The following is a 14,144-nucleotide window of genomic DNA, read 5'->3' on the forward strand; positions in this document are numbered from 1 at the left end:
ATATATATATATACAGTTTGGTTCTGCTGGGCGTCGTCTGCTGGGCGTAGCGTGGGCGACGGCTGAGCTGGAAGCCACGTGGACTTCCTCGCGTGCGCGTGGCCAGGGAGAAAAATGCCGCAAAACCCTCTCTGCCTCCCCTCCTCTCCTCGCGACCTTTTCTCCGCCGAAAACCCTAACCTTTCTCTTCGCCGCCGCAAACCCTCTCTGCCTCCCCTTTTCTCCTCGCGCGACCTCTTCTCCGCCGCCGCAAACCCTCTCTGTCTCCCCTCCTCTCCTCGCGCGACCTCTTCTCCGCCGCCGCAAACCCTCCTGGGCCTTCTCCTCCGCCACGACGTCGAGTGCGTCGGCTCCACCTTCGCCTACAGCATCGTGCAGGCCTTTGCCGCCTTTGAAGCCAAGTGGGAGGACCTCTGCTCCGACATCGAACAGGGGAAGCTAAGCGCCAAGATCACCTCGCCGGAGATGAGGAAGGCTGTTGCAGAGCATCTCCGGCAGCCGGAGCCGGTGTTCGCGTCCGAAGTTAAGAAGAGATCTCTTCTCCCCTGCTCTCTTCTCCCCTCACGACCTATCTTCTCCCCTCACAAGTGAAGACACTGCTTGCGAGGAACGCGCAGGGCTCTTGCTCTCTTCTCACCTATCGCGCCTGCACTGCCCGCCGCCAGGATTTGCTGGGCGCCTTCTGCTCACGGCCGCCAACCTCTGCGTTATAAATTAGTAATCAAATGTATTTCTGGCTGCAACACTACTCTGAGTTACCTGATATAAAACGTTGCAATAGATCTTTTTCATGCAGGGTGTTGGTGGATTCGTTTTCAGAAATGAGAGCTCTGATTCAAACAAATACTCCTGGCCGTGATGCTTAATTTGAACCTTTACTTACTAAGTTTATTGGTAACTGAGTGATATTTCTTGGTCTTGTCTCCTGTTTTTCACCTTTTACTTACATTTTGTCTCTTTGCAATCAGACGATGACTTCTAGGTCAGATATTACACGCTTCAGATTATAACTGCTCTTCTCACACATTCCCCAAATAGGTACTCATGCAAGCAAAGTAATTGTGGTTTGTTTGCTGTATTTTTTCTTGTTTGTACCTATCATCTTTTATCTAAATTAAGTTGTGCTTATGCAGAATACAAGAAGCAATTATTTCCATTACTCGTGGCATAACTACATTAATGAATATGCTTATGGATCGTGAGGTTAGAATCTCAGTTGTTCAATTAGCTTTGACTCATTTGGATGATTGTTGTTGTTGTACCAAAATTACCTAATATTAAAGAAGCTCTTAGAGAAATGAAGTTCTTTTATACTGCGATACTCATCAATGCAAATTATCATAGTTAATATTTGAGACAGTTTTCCCTTGCATAAATAAATGTACAGAATATTATTTATTTTAGTAAACAGTTTTCCCTTGCATAAATAAATGTACAGAGCCTTAATTTTTTTGTATGATTCTTTATCTGGTAATGAAGATGCAATCTGTTGGTGGATACATGTTTTAAAATAAAATTGAAATATTTCCAAGTCCTTTCCATGCTTAAATACGCTGTTTCTCTCTTTGTATTTTCAATAAACTTTCAAGTGATGCATATCTAGTTATTTGGCTACATTTTGTAGGATCTATGCTACCTCACTGGCACTGTATGTGAATTTTATGAAGTCAAGGTGCTGAGAAAAGGTGAATATGTCCAGTATCCTGATGTCGAAGTAATCAAAGCGGAAGCAAGAGAAGCAGCTGAGAAGGAGAGTGAAGATGAACTGAATGATCTGCTTATTTGCCTGGGTTAAGAGCAAAGCAAGGTAGATAAGCTCAATGCTAGATTCACAGAGTTGGGCGAGGATGTTGACTCACTCCTCGACGGATTAGGCAATGAGGCTGGACACGAAATAAAGGGCAGTCCAATGTATTTTGTAAAAGATCTATTGTACGTAGTCTAGTTATTTTCAAGACTCAAATTCATGACCTCCAAATCAAATTTTATTATTACTTCAAGACACTCCTTCAGAATGAAGAGAGGTAGTTAAAATAAAATTCTGTAGAATTATATTTGCTCTGCTTTCTTCCAGCTATGGAATTTTTCAATAATAGCCTGTTCACTTTGCAATGATCCGTGATCATGTATCTATCAGTGTGGATTGTTGGCCATGGACTCTCAAGCACATGCTAATGCTCCATGCTGAAATGCTAATGCTCATGGAGACCATCCTGTATATGAAACAAAGTAGCAGTTTGATATAAGCGTGAATTGATCACTTAAAAAGAATTTTATGGAGTTGACTATTCTGATCATTCCCTTGCATCTGTCTTTCTTTTATATGACATTCTTTTTGTTCGATTCGTTCCTCTCTATAAAATTCCGTTGGCCCGATGCTATCATTGAGTTGTTTGCTGCTTTTCCTTCCGTTCTGTTTCAGTAATTTCTTTTACCAGACATCTGTTGTTCTTATTTATTTGAAGAAATAGATGAAGAAGAGGCGAAAGAGCTGAGGTTGCCTAGTGGGAGTTGTTTAACGTCCATAGTATTTTCAATTGGATTAAGTTCCATAATGTAATGTCACTCTAATTAAGAAGAAAACACAAGGAAGTTGTGGGAGTTGTTTAACGTCCATAGTATTTTCAATTGGATTAAGTTTCTCGTGTTTTCTCGTGTAACGGTAAAGTCCGGTGAAGGCGGTGAGGACGATCTCGTACTGCCGCCCGACCACCACTCCGGCGAGCGGCACCGGTTTCTCTGCCTCCAAAATTCCTTTTTTATCATCCCGTTCATCGAGCAGGGGAATGAACTCGAAGTATGCGAAGGTGGGGATCACCGTAAAGGTCACTTTTTCCGGCGGGTTCTCGGGCTCCAAGTTCGCTCCGATCCAGCTCTCAGTGGAGCCGTAGGCGGCGGAGACCAACGGCACCGCCTCGCCGCCGGCGTAGTGCCTCAGCTTATTCGTGTACGGAAATCATCGAGCCGGTCATGATGGCGTACACGTACTTGGTGTTGGGCCACAGCTCCGGGATCAATCCGAACCAACCCAATTCCTTCAACTTCTCACATTTCTTCTTAACTTCGGACGCGAACACCGGCTCCGGCTGCCGGAGATGCTCTGCAACAGCCTTCCTCATCTCCGGCGAGGTGATCTTGGCGCTTAGCTTCCCCTGTTCGATGTCGGAGCAGAGGTCCTCCCACTTGGCTTCAAAGGCGGCAAAGGCCTGCACGATGCTGTAGGCGAAGGTGGAGCCGACGCACTCGACGTCGTGGCGGAGGAGAAGGCCCAGGAGGGTTTGCGGCGGCGGAGAAGAGGTCGCGCGAGGAGAGGAGGGGAGGCAGAGAGGGTTTGCGGCGGCGGAGAAGAGGTCGCGCGAGGAGAAAAGTGGAGGCAGAGAGGGTTTGCGGCGGCGAAGAGAAAGGTTAGGATTTTCGGCGGAGAAAAGGTCGCGAGGAGAGGAGGGGAGGCAGAGAGGGTTTTGTGGCGTTTTTCTCCCTGGCCAGTGCGCGAGGAAGTCCACGTGGCTTCCAGCTCAACCGTCGCCCACGTTACGCCCAGCAGACGTCGCCCAGCAGAACCAAACTGTATATATATATATATATATATATATATATATATATATATATATATATATATATATATATATATATATATATATATATATATATATATATATATATATATATATATATATATATATTAAATAAATAGACTTAACACTTCCACATGCTACCGAATATTTTATCCAAATATTTGTGGTCCCCACATCCACATCATCAATCAAATATCTCTTTCTTTCGATATCTCAATTTTTCACAATGAAATATACCACAAACCAAATATTTATGAATCCTACCTATCAAATATCTCACTTTCAAATATCATAATCAAATATTTAATTTTAATTATTATATTATTTTTTATAATAAAATAAGTAGAAATCACCAGGCAAAACTTGTTACCCAGTGATTTTCAATCTCTCCCCAAATATCCCCTCTTGATATGTGGGAATATTTGAAGAAATATCCCCCATCAAATACCCCTGTTGGAGATGCCCTAAGTGATTTATGAATATTCATTAACAAAATTTAATAAATTTATTAATTAAATTATATAAAATTTAATTATGATTTTATTTCTTAATTTTTTATTTAAAAAATATAATAATTTATAAATTTAAAATGATAAGGATAACAAAGTTTTTAGTTGTGCTTGATAAAAAAAACTCGAATTTGTCTCGAGCTCGATAAGATTTTTAACGTACAAATTTGAACAAGCTCAATAAATATATAAACAAGTTTGAATATAGTTAAACTTAGTATGTAACGGAAAGTTAATGGTTCATTTTAATTAATTTAATTTATATGAATGAATTTAAATGTGAAAAATAATAATAAGAATAAAGAAAAACTAAGAGATATAGTGTATTTAACGTGGTTGCAAATTCCAAACTTCTACTTTTTCTTCTGCATAAAGGTGGAAGCTACTATCTTAACGGTTTTATATGATCGACCCCATGATCATATATGAGGAGATAAATCGACTCAAACTTCTACTTCGTAGTCTAGCTAGTGATTCATTAGATGAATCATTCCTCGTCAAAATTCATTAGATTTTCTCTTTCCTAAAATATATTTAATATGTATAGAGTCAAAATTAGGCAAGCTAACAATAATATGGACAACTTACGAAAATAATGAACAAAATTATAATCTTGAGTTGTTGCGTTGCACTACCTATAGAGAGAACAAAGAGGATTTTAGGAAAGTCTCTAAGATATAGTTGAGTTGGTTACGACGGAATATGTTTGTAAAAAAGAGTAAGAGTTCGAATATCGGTGAAGCCAAGCAATACCCTCCTCCGTCGTGATCAACTGTAGTTTCTCGATGTACCTCCTCACATATGGTCATGGGGCCAACCGTATGGGACTGCTAGGGTGGCGGATTCTACCTTTTTACAAAAAAAAAGAAGACTTTAGCGAAGTTTAGTGCGTGTTGAATTGATATTATTATTGATTTCTTGATTGATTGATATGATGTCTCCTTCGAAATTCTTTATATAAATGTTTTTTTAATACTTCGATCAACCAGAATGTCTATTCGGTGGTTCGGATGAATTGTTATCTAATAAATCATTATTCGTCTGTTACCAATTCTCCAAGTGCTACTTTTGAGCAACTAAAAGTGTTTCGATCACTTAAAATCCTTTCTAGTCACTTGGAATATCTTTCATGTATCTTCTTCATCATATAAGAAGCATTTTCCATATTGATTGTGTCATTCGATCACTTAGATATTCTTTATAGTCGCCGAGACACAAATAAGATGGATAATTTCATCAATTTATCGTTGTCATCTCTTGTCGAGTTCTATGCTATTATCCAATCGCCCGAATCTATATATTGTGGTCACTCGAAATTACGATCAACTAAAAAACTCTTCCAGTTGCTCAGAAAATGAGATTTTACTATTACAAGTGAATTAGTTAGAAAAAGAATAAAGCATATTGTGAGTGATCAATAGTGTCTTTTGAATCAAGGTAAATCCTACGAAGCAACTAACTCACAGACTAGTAGACTAAAAGAGAATTTCAATTGATTGTCTATTGACATTGACTTCAAAATTATTGTTGGTTTCTAAGTAAGTCAGCACTTAGTTGTACAATAGCTATGCTCGTCCCAGAGTTATAAGTCACTCCCTTACAACTCTCAACTTCATCTAGAAAAATTTATTCTAGATTTGTTAAGTTTTGTCTAGTATCTAATCTGTTCGACCTATTGGAACTTCTTAATTGTCAAATGTTGAATCTTATTGACTCATTTGAACTTTGCTTACTAAATGTCTAGTTTTGCCAACTCATGTGAAGATCTCCTACCAAATATATGATCTTGCTAACCCATCTAGACTTCATCTGTCAAATATTTGGTCGCATTGATGCATCTAGACTTTTGTTGTCAAATGTTTGGTCCCACTAACCCTTCTAAACTTCTCTTGTCAAATGTGTGGTCCCATTAACCCAACCCATCTAAATTTCATCAGCCTTATTAAATTTTATACACTGACACACTTGACAATGTAGAACCGAATCGACATTAGAGGGGATGAATAGCATCCACTTCTTTTCATTTCCATGCCATTCTTATCTATCATATTAATACATAGTTGATAACATAAATAAATAAAATACGACAAGAACAAACTAAGTTTTTGTTGGTGCAGGAAGGACAAAAATCAAATTTAAGTTTTGATAATGAAAAAGGATTAAAGTTAAACTTACTTGTGATCTAACAAGTTGACTAAGTATGCAGGTAGTACAATCAGAAAAATCCTAATTAAAAATTAGATAAGAAAAAGATCTAACTGGAGGTTAGACAATGCAAAGTTCTAACTAGAAGTTAGGCAAGAAAATTTTAGCAGATCAAGGACACCAGACAGGATGGATTTGATAGGGTCAGAGAGGATCAGAGATCAAGTCGGACGAGGGTTGGAGGTCAAGTGATTGAGGCTAAGCAGGAAGCCAAACGAGGTTTGAAGAACCAAGGTTTGGCAAGGTAAGCTCCTGAAGTAAAGTGATTTTTTCGAAAGGAAGAATGGGTAAAGATGCATCCTCGCTTAGAGGACATCCTTAGGCGTCAATCCAATTAAGAGATTCACGTGAGTTCCGAGGTTGAGATCAGATGATCGAGAGATTGTCTCATGCATTAATATTATTGTGCTAACAATGTCGTGCATGGATTGTTCTAATATCGATTTTGTATGCTCGATAGACCGATTGGATGGAGTACACCAAACAAGATCAATAGACCGATCAATCGGTTTGGTATACCAAACAGTGATGTGGCATCTGACATGGCACAAGACAATGACTTGTTTGTTGACATGGAAAAGGATAACTGTTGATTGACTCACATGGCAAAAAAAGATATTGGGAAGCTGACATGGCGGTAGATGATCGAAGGATCGCTGGATTAATTGGTAGTTGATCCAAGGGATCGGCACACCGATTAAGCGGATCGGGATCTAAATCCCAAGATGATTGGTATACCGATCAAATCCTATAAAAGAAGGTCACGGTCGAGGCTTCATCATCAACTTCTAAGTGTTCCAACCTTTGTCCTGCTCCGAAATGTTGTCATTGCAACAAACTGCTACTTCGACGATCACATTCTACTCTGAATTTCTTATCGTTGGTATACTTGTTTTTCTAAGTTATTTTTCGTCTTGTGTGCTTTATCTTCTAAGGACGATAAACGTGTTACCATTCCTTGTTCTTTGTAAAGAAAAACCTCTTTCTCTTTAAAAAAAAAAGGATATTAGTGAATTGCCCATCAAAGCGATCAAGGATTGTAGGCTTTGAACTAGTAGGCTAAGACTGTGAATCAAGTAAAAAAAGAAAGGTATATTTTTGGTGTGTTTGTTTTCATTTTCGCATATTTGATAAAAACAAAATAAATTTTTAAAAATAAGTAAAAAAGTGGCATGCAATATTCACTCCCTCCTCTAGGGCACTTTTAGATCCTATAGTTTTTACTTGGTTCATAACCTATAGGATTGTTACATCCAAAGCTATGCACAAACATCATCCACTACTTTCTTTCTTTTTTTAGACATCTTTTTTACGGTGAAGAAATCTCTTATAAAATTCTCAAGTACACAAATACAAATAAATAATATAACAATAAAAGCAACAAATAATAAATACATTACTAACCCTTTGGAAGCCCTAAATGCACCAACACTCTTCCTGCTACTTCCTGCCGCTGCTAGATCACTTGGGAATGAATCTAAAGTTCTAATCTTGATCAAACTGTTGTTGTCTTGCCTTGTCTATTTGCATCGTTGAATGTAGACGAAGAGGGTGATGGAGGAAATTTATCGAGGAGTAATGATAGATAGCATGAAAATTTGTAGCATGAATGTGGCATGACACACTCAATGCAAGTGGATCTCATTAATATGCAATGAAACTCACATCCATGCATTGAGTATGTCATGTTACATTCATGCTACAATTTTCATGTTACCTATCATTACTCTTTATCGAGATAGAAATAAAGGAGGAGGACTGAGAGATTAAAAAATTTTTAACAGAAAAAATAAAATATTTTAGAGTTTTTTTTGGATGAATACTGAATAGTAGGAAGGAAGAGAACTACGATGAGAAAGAGAATGAGAAGAGATATATAATTTTGTCAATTCGAAAATGGAGTATTCATTTTGAGTAATACAACATCTTTTTTTAATAAATTATCAAAACAGTCCATTTATAATACTTTTATCAAAATACTCCTGTGTATTTTTTATTATTTATTTTAATATGCTAATTAGAAAAAAAAAAAGAAAAGGAAAAAAACAACTAAAAAAGAAAGAAAATAATAAGTTTTTTAAAATAAAAATAGAAAGAAAAAAAATCTTGAAGCAGTTTGAGTCGAAGCAAGTGAAGGTGAAACCGTTTTAGTCACAAAAAAGCTAGTACTTCAAGACCGAATAAGTTATTTTAGAATATATATATATATATATATATATAGAGTGCTAATTTAATAATTTTTCAATCTATTTTTTGTTGTTTCATTTTATAATTTATTATTAATTAAAATGTTAAAAGTTATTATGCCGGTTTATAATTATTTCAATTAACTTATATATTTCAAAGATAACAATATTTTATTATATTAATTAAAATTTTACAAAATTTTCACTAATCAACACAACCATGCATATATAATAGATATGGATTTTTTTTGATAATCCATATGCTTAATTTTTATGAAAATAATCAATTTGATCTCATAAAAATTTTTCTCAGTCACTAAACTAAATCGAAAAGCACATATAAATCTTGACTAGAATCGATTATTTAAGTTAGTTCCATTAGATTGATCTGTCCTGCTAAATAATTTAAGTATGTTAGATTGATATTTTATCAATTTATTTTAAGATTAATTCAAATAAATTAGTTCACTTAGGACTGTGACTCATGTGGGTCAATCCGCGGTGAGTTTGGATTGGCCCGTGGATTGAAAAAAAATTTCTTCTTTTAAAATTTAAAATAAAAATAAAAAATTTAATGGGCTCATAACATTCAAAGTTAAAATTTTTAATATTTTGATAAGTTTTTATGTTAGTTCATTTAACTTGTAACTCGTCTTGAATTGGATTAAGTTAGAAATTTTCTAACTTATCAAATAATGGATCGGTTTGTTATATTCTATCATATGATATGATGAATTTAATTATCTATCATAAATTAGCCGATTTAACGGCATTAATTCTGACTAACAATCCAGATTTATAAGCTTTTTAAATTTTTTAAATATAATATATTCTGATTCAGATTTGTAACATCCTTTTTATCCGTAGCATTGTAACTTTGTGTAAGGAATATATTCCGCATATAAAAAAAAAAACTAACTTTCCTTTTCTAGTGTTTGTATTTTTTTAGATTTCATCGATTTAATCGGTTGAACTTATGGAAGAATTCGATTCCCAACCCATTATTAAAATTTATCGGAGTTACTTCTTTAACGTTCCTCATAGTCTACCCGTCAATTATAACACACGACGGCCATGGGCCCACGAGAGGGACCGACAACCAATTGGCGGGTGGACCGGTCCACGTTGACCCAACCAAGTCTCTTCATTTTCGCTTCCGCTTCCGCTTCCGTCCGGACTTGGACTGGGAGAAAGGGGGAAAAGAGACGGCGAGGCGAGGAAGAAGAACCCTAATTCGCAACGCCGCCTTCCCCTCGGAATCGATCGAGGGGATTTGGAGCTGCAGATCGAGCGAGGAAATGGCGGAGGGGATGAAGCAGATGCTGGCGAAGCCGATCCAGCTGGCGGACCAGCTGAGCAAATGGGCCGGCGATGCTCTGGCCAACAAGCAGGAGTTCTTCGAGCTGAAGGGGCGAGCGGACAAGCTCGCCGCGCTCCTCCGCCAGGCCGCCCGCACTGAGCTCTACGAGCGGCCGGCGCGCCGCATCATGGACGACACCGAGCAGGTTCTGGGCAAGGCCCTCGCTCTCGTCGCCAAGTCACGCAAGCGCGGCGTCGTCCACCGCCTCTTCGCCATCACTCCGTCCGCCGCCGTCTCCAAGATCGCCACCCAGATTGACAACTCAATCTCCGACGTCTCCTGGCTGATCCGCGTCTCCGCGCCTCCTGCCGACGATGACGACGGCGGCGGGATGTTCTATGGCCTCTGCCCCATCGCCCAGAACGAGCCCATCCTCACCCTCATCTGGAGCAACATCGCCACGCTTCATACGGGCCACATGGATGCTCGCTCCGAGGCCGCCGCCTCCCTGGCCTCCCTCGCCCGCGACAACCACCACTTCGCCAAGCGCATCATCGAGGAGGAGGGGGTACCGCCGCTGCTCCGACTCCTCAAGGAGGGCAAGACGGAGGAGGGGCAGGAGAACGCCGCGTGTGCCCTCCGCTTCCTCGGGCGCGATCCCGAGAGCGTCGACCGCCTCGTCGCTGCTGGTGCCCCCTTAGCCTTCGCCAAGGTCCTCAAGGACGGGCCGATGAAGGTCCAGGCCGGCGTCGCTTGGGCCGTCGCCGAACTCGCTGCCAACAATCCCAAGTGCCAGGACGTGTTCTTCCAGAACAACATCGTTCGCCTCCTCGTCGGCCATCTCGCCTTCGAGACCGTCGAAGAGCACAGTAAGTACTCCGTGCCTTCCAAGGCCCTGCCCATCCCCTCAGCTGCTACCTCCCCTTCCACCCTCGTCGACGGCCCAGAGATGGCCACCCTCCGGCATCCCGAAAGAGGCCAATCGAAGACCAATCAATTCCACACAGTCGTTCAATCTACCGTCGCCTCCGCCAAGATCGGCAAAGATGCCCATAGCCAGAGCAGCAGCAACGCATCGTTCCCCTGGAAACCACAGCAGCATTCTTTGTCAGCCTCTGGCACTGGCAACCGAGCCAGGGAAATGGAGGATCCAAGCACCAAGGCTTACATGAAGACCATGGCTGCCAAGGCCCTGTGGCAACTGACCAAGGGCAACGCCGACATCTGCAAGAGCATTACTGAATCCCGAGCCCTCCTCTGCTTCGCCGTGCTCCTCGAGAAAGGCACCGGAGATGTTCGATACAATTCCGCTATGGCGCTGATGGAAATTGCCCGCGTGGCCGAGCACAATGCCGATCTCCGACGGTCCGCGTTCAAGCCGAATTCGCCGGCGTCCAAGGCCGTCATCGAGCAGTTCCTCCAAATCGTGGACAAGGGGGAGTTCAGCGACCTACTCATTGCCAGTGTCACAGCTCTGGGCTGCTTGTCCCGGACATTCCGAGCAACGGAGACGAGGATCATAGGCCCGTTGGTTCGCCTGCTGGACGACAAGCCAATGGCGGTTATGAGAGAAGCGGTGGTGGCGCTGACCAAGTTCGTGTGCACCGAGAACTATCTGCACGTCAGCCATTCCCAGGCCATAATTGACTCCGGCGGAGCAAAGCACCTCGTCCAGCTCGTCTTCCTCGGCGAGCAGGCGCAGCTTGAAGCTCTGATTCTTCTCTGTTACATCGCTAAACATGTGCCCGATAGCCAGGCGCTGGCGGACGCCGAGGTTCTCAACACGCTCTCTTGGGCATACAAACAATCGCACTTGGTTCAGGACGAGAGGGTGGACGAACTGCTGCCGGAGGCCAAGTCTAGGCTGGAGCTCTATCAAGCAAGAAAGCTGTGAGTATGGTTTTTGTTCTTGCTTCTCAACGGTCGAATTACTGCCGCCTGATTTTGCATTCTCGGATTTGAGTCGCAGAAATAGTTTATTACAATCTAAGATAAGGCTTCGTACAATAGACTCAATATGATCCGATTTTTTCTCGTAAAAACTTTCCGAGTTTCTAGTAGGCCAGGATTTATGTGATTTGGTATTTAGTCCTTTGTTTAGTGTTGATAAAATTGTGTATTCGTTGTTTAGTTGTTATGAAAATAGTGTATTTGTCTTTGTCTACCATGTCTACTTCAATAATACTATCTATGGTCCTTAGTTGTTATGAAAATAGTGTATTTGTCTTTGTCTACCATGTTTACTTCAATAATACTATCTATGGTCCTTCAAATACATCACACCATCTTTCTCTGTATGTATTATCTCTAAGTCTTGAATTGACCTATGTAGGCATATCAAATGCAATAATAATCTTAATTTAAATTATTTGTAATATTGATCATACTCTATCTCTAAGGATGTGATTGTACTTCTCCGGAGCATATCTCAGTTGATTATGATAGAGTAGAGTCGTAGAAGAGGACAAGAATTCGAATCTCGACGAAGTCGAGACAAATATCTTCTTTCGTTGTGGTTAACTGCAACTTCTTGATTTACCTTTTCACATATGATCGTAAGATCGATCATGTGGGGTCGTTGGGTGGTGGATTCCACCTTTTGTAAAAGAAAAGAAAAGGAAAGCCTCTAGGACATAGCTGAGTTGGTTATGACGAAGTAGAGTTGTAGAAGAGGACAAGAGTTTGAATCTCGGTGAAGTTGAGACAATATCATTTTCCATCGTGGTCAACTGCAGCTTCTTGATTTATCTCCTTACAGATAGTCGTGGGGCCGATGGAGTAGTCGATTTTACTTACCTTTTGTAGAAAAGGATGTGATTGTACTAACATTTCTTCCTTGCTTTAATTTCCTCTAAGCATTCTTATTTAAGTCTTAATCACAAGAAGAATCCTACTATTGGTTCATAATGTTTGAGGCATTTGGATGAATCGTAAAGTATCAAAATTATAATCAATAACTAACTATGGGGAAGACTAATATATTGATGGTGTGCATTGTTTGGCTCAAAGATGATGGTTGAAATTTGTTTTGGAAATACAATTTTATGTTTCCTTAGGGTTACCATGTTTAAAAGTTGGAATTTCGAACAAAGACTTTAGGCTTGATACACAAGTGAAATTTTTGACGAATTTTTTAGTTTTTGTCAATTTTGGTAATTAAGATGAATTTTCATTTTTTTTTAAAAAAAATCTATGTTAGATAAACTTGAAACAAACATTTTTTACAATATTTCATGATTTTTCAAAGTTTTGTGTAATTGTATATATATATATTGAATTTGACATGAATGTGCATAGTCAACAGATCAGGTGATCATTCGACTAGCTCAAAGATCATTCAATTGCTACCTAGTTAGAGCCGACTACATTAGGATCAAAAATTTAGAATTAAAACTTTCAGCTTAATTTTTTTATATAAGAGGGTAGACGATCTTCCTCCTAGTTTGCCTATTAGATTAGATAAATTTAAAACATAACTTATGCAACTCAAAAGTGGAGCTCCAAAATATTTGTCTCTATTGGGAGTTATTCTTTCAAATGTGTTATCACTACACACACCTGTGCGGGTAACTTTCAACTTATTTCAATTGCATGTAAGTTGTGAATTCCATTTGCCTACTTGGAGGATAAGGAATAATAATGAATTCCATAATGATGAATTTTATGAATTTACATTGTTTAGTATAATTCTTTTTTTTTTATGTATGTCAAAAATGAGAGAGAGAGAAAATGTTCAAATTAGAAACTTTGTTCTCCTTTAGTGGATAAATTTTAAATTTTCTAGCTCTAGAAGGAGCTTAGGCATCGGGTCAACCTAATATAGGTCTTTATTTTATTTTGTTATTAATATAACTTTAACATATTGTCAAACATTAAAAGGGAGAGATTGGTAGTGCAATTAAGTTAATAATGATCATAATCGATTATAAATTTTGATGTTTGGACAAATAATTTAAGTTAGGGTTCCATATGATCTTTTTGTATAAAGTCTTACATGACTTGAACACAATGATAATGTATCGAGCTCAAGATCGAAACAAATTAAAAAATAATTGTATAAGACATTTGAGGACCGCAGGATAAGAAGCATTGTAGTGCATCTGAGTTGGAAGGAGGCATAATAAGCCGGTGGAGCATGCTAAAGACTTGGTGCATTTAAGATATGAGAAATCTGATTGGAGTTGACTTCATGATAAAAAAAAGTTACAAGGTAAATTCATAAGTGAGTAGGCAATTGAGAGTACTCATCAAATTAGGTTAAGACATGACCATTAAGATGGTTGTAGTTATGATTCACTCAATTGATGAAGATGGTCTTTAATAGATTAGTGGTTGAGTTGAATAAGTAATCGATTGAAGTGAATCAACT

The 14,144-nt window shown here is 39.3% G+C and overlaps 2 protein-coding genes and 1 long non-coding RNA gene across 5 annotated transcripts; 2 read left to right on the plus strand and 1 right to left on the minus strand.

The window, feature by feature from the left end:
* The first annotated feature begins 151 nt into the window (after positions 1 to 151).
* LOC141830167 (uncharacterized) lies at positions 152 to 2,082 on the plus strand. 3 transcript variants are annotated; one of them, XR_012601929.1, is made up of 5 exons: positions 152 to 717; positions 782 to 894; positions 969 to 1,038; positions 1,134 to 1,203; positions 1,625 to 2,082. It is a non-coding gene; the product is annotated as an uncharacterized LOC141830167 (long non-coding RNA). The 3 variants fall into 3 exon arrangements; XR_012601928.1 differs by having other exon boundaries at positions 797 to 894; XR_012601927.1 differs by having other exon boundaries at positions 152 to 894.
* A 460-nt stretch (positions 2,083 to 2,542) lies between these two features.
* On the minus strand, positions 2,543 to 3,119 carry LOC141829871 (indole-3-acetic acid-amido synthetase GH3.10-like). The gene is made up of 2 exons (XM_074717354.1): positions 2,989 to 3,119; positions 2,543 to 2,933 (listed from the first exon to the last, which is right to left on the minus strand). The coding sequence occupies exons 1-2, from the start codon at positions 3,117 to 3,119 to the stop codon at positions 2,543 to 2,545; spliced, it is 522 nt and encodes a 173-aa protein (XP_074573455.1).
* Positions 3,120 to 9,675: 6,556 nt separating this feature from the next.
* LOC141829305 (uncharacterized) lies at positions 9,676 to 12,048 on the plus strand. Its single transcript, XM_074716749.1, has one exon. It carries the CDS (start codon positions 9,774 to 9,776, stop codon positions 11,667 to 11,669), a length of 1,896 nt encoding a protein of 631 aa, XP_074572850.1. The 5' UTR covers positions 9,676 to 9,773; the 3' UTR covers positions 11,670 to 12,048.
* The last annotated feature ends 2,096 nt before the right edge of the window (positions 12,049 to 14,144 follow it).

The sequence above is a fragment of the Curcuma longa genome, chromosome 5 (genome assembly GCF_044706935.1).
Source record: "Curcuma longa cultivar G26 ecotype Majalengka, Jawa Barat chromosome 5, ITB_CL_G26_1.1, whole genome shotgun sequence".
Lineage (NCBI taxonomy): Eukaryota > Viridiplantae > Streptophyta > Magnoliopsida > Zingiberales > Zingiberaceae > Curcuma > Curcuma longa.

Coding starts and splice junctions, on each gene's coding strand:
- LOC141829305 (XM_074716749.1), top strand. CDS start 9,774: ATGGCGGAGGGGATGAAGCAGATGCTGGCGAAGCCGATCCAGCTGGCG.
- LOC141829871 (XM_074717354.1), bottom strand. CDS start 3,119: ATGAGGAAGGCTGTTGCAGAGCATCTCCGGCAGCCGGAGCCGGTGTTC. Junction 2,934..2,988: donor GAGCTGTGGCCCAACACCAA/GTACGTGTACGC, acceptor GAATAAGCTGAG/GCACTACGCCGGCGGCGAGG.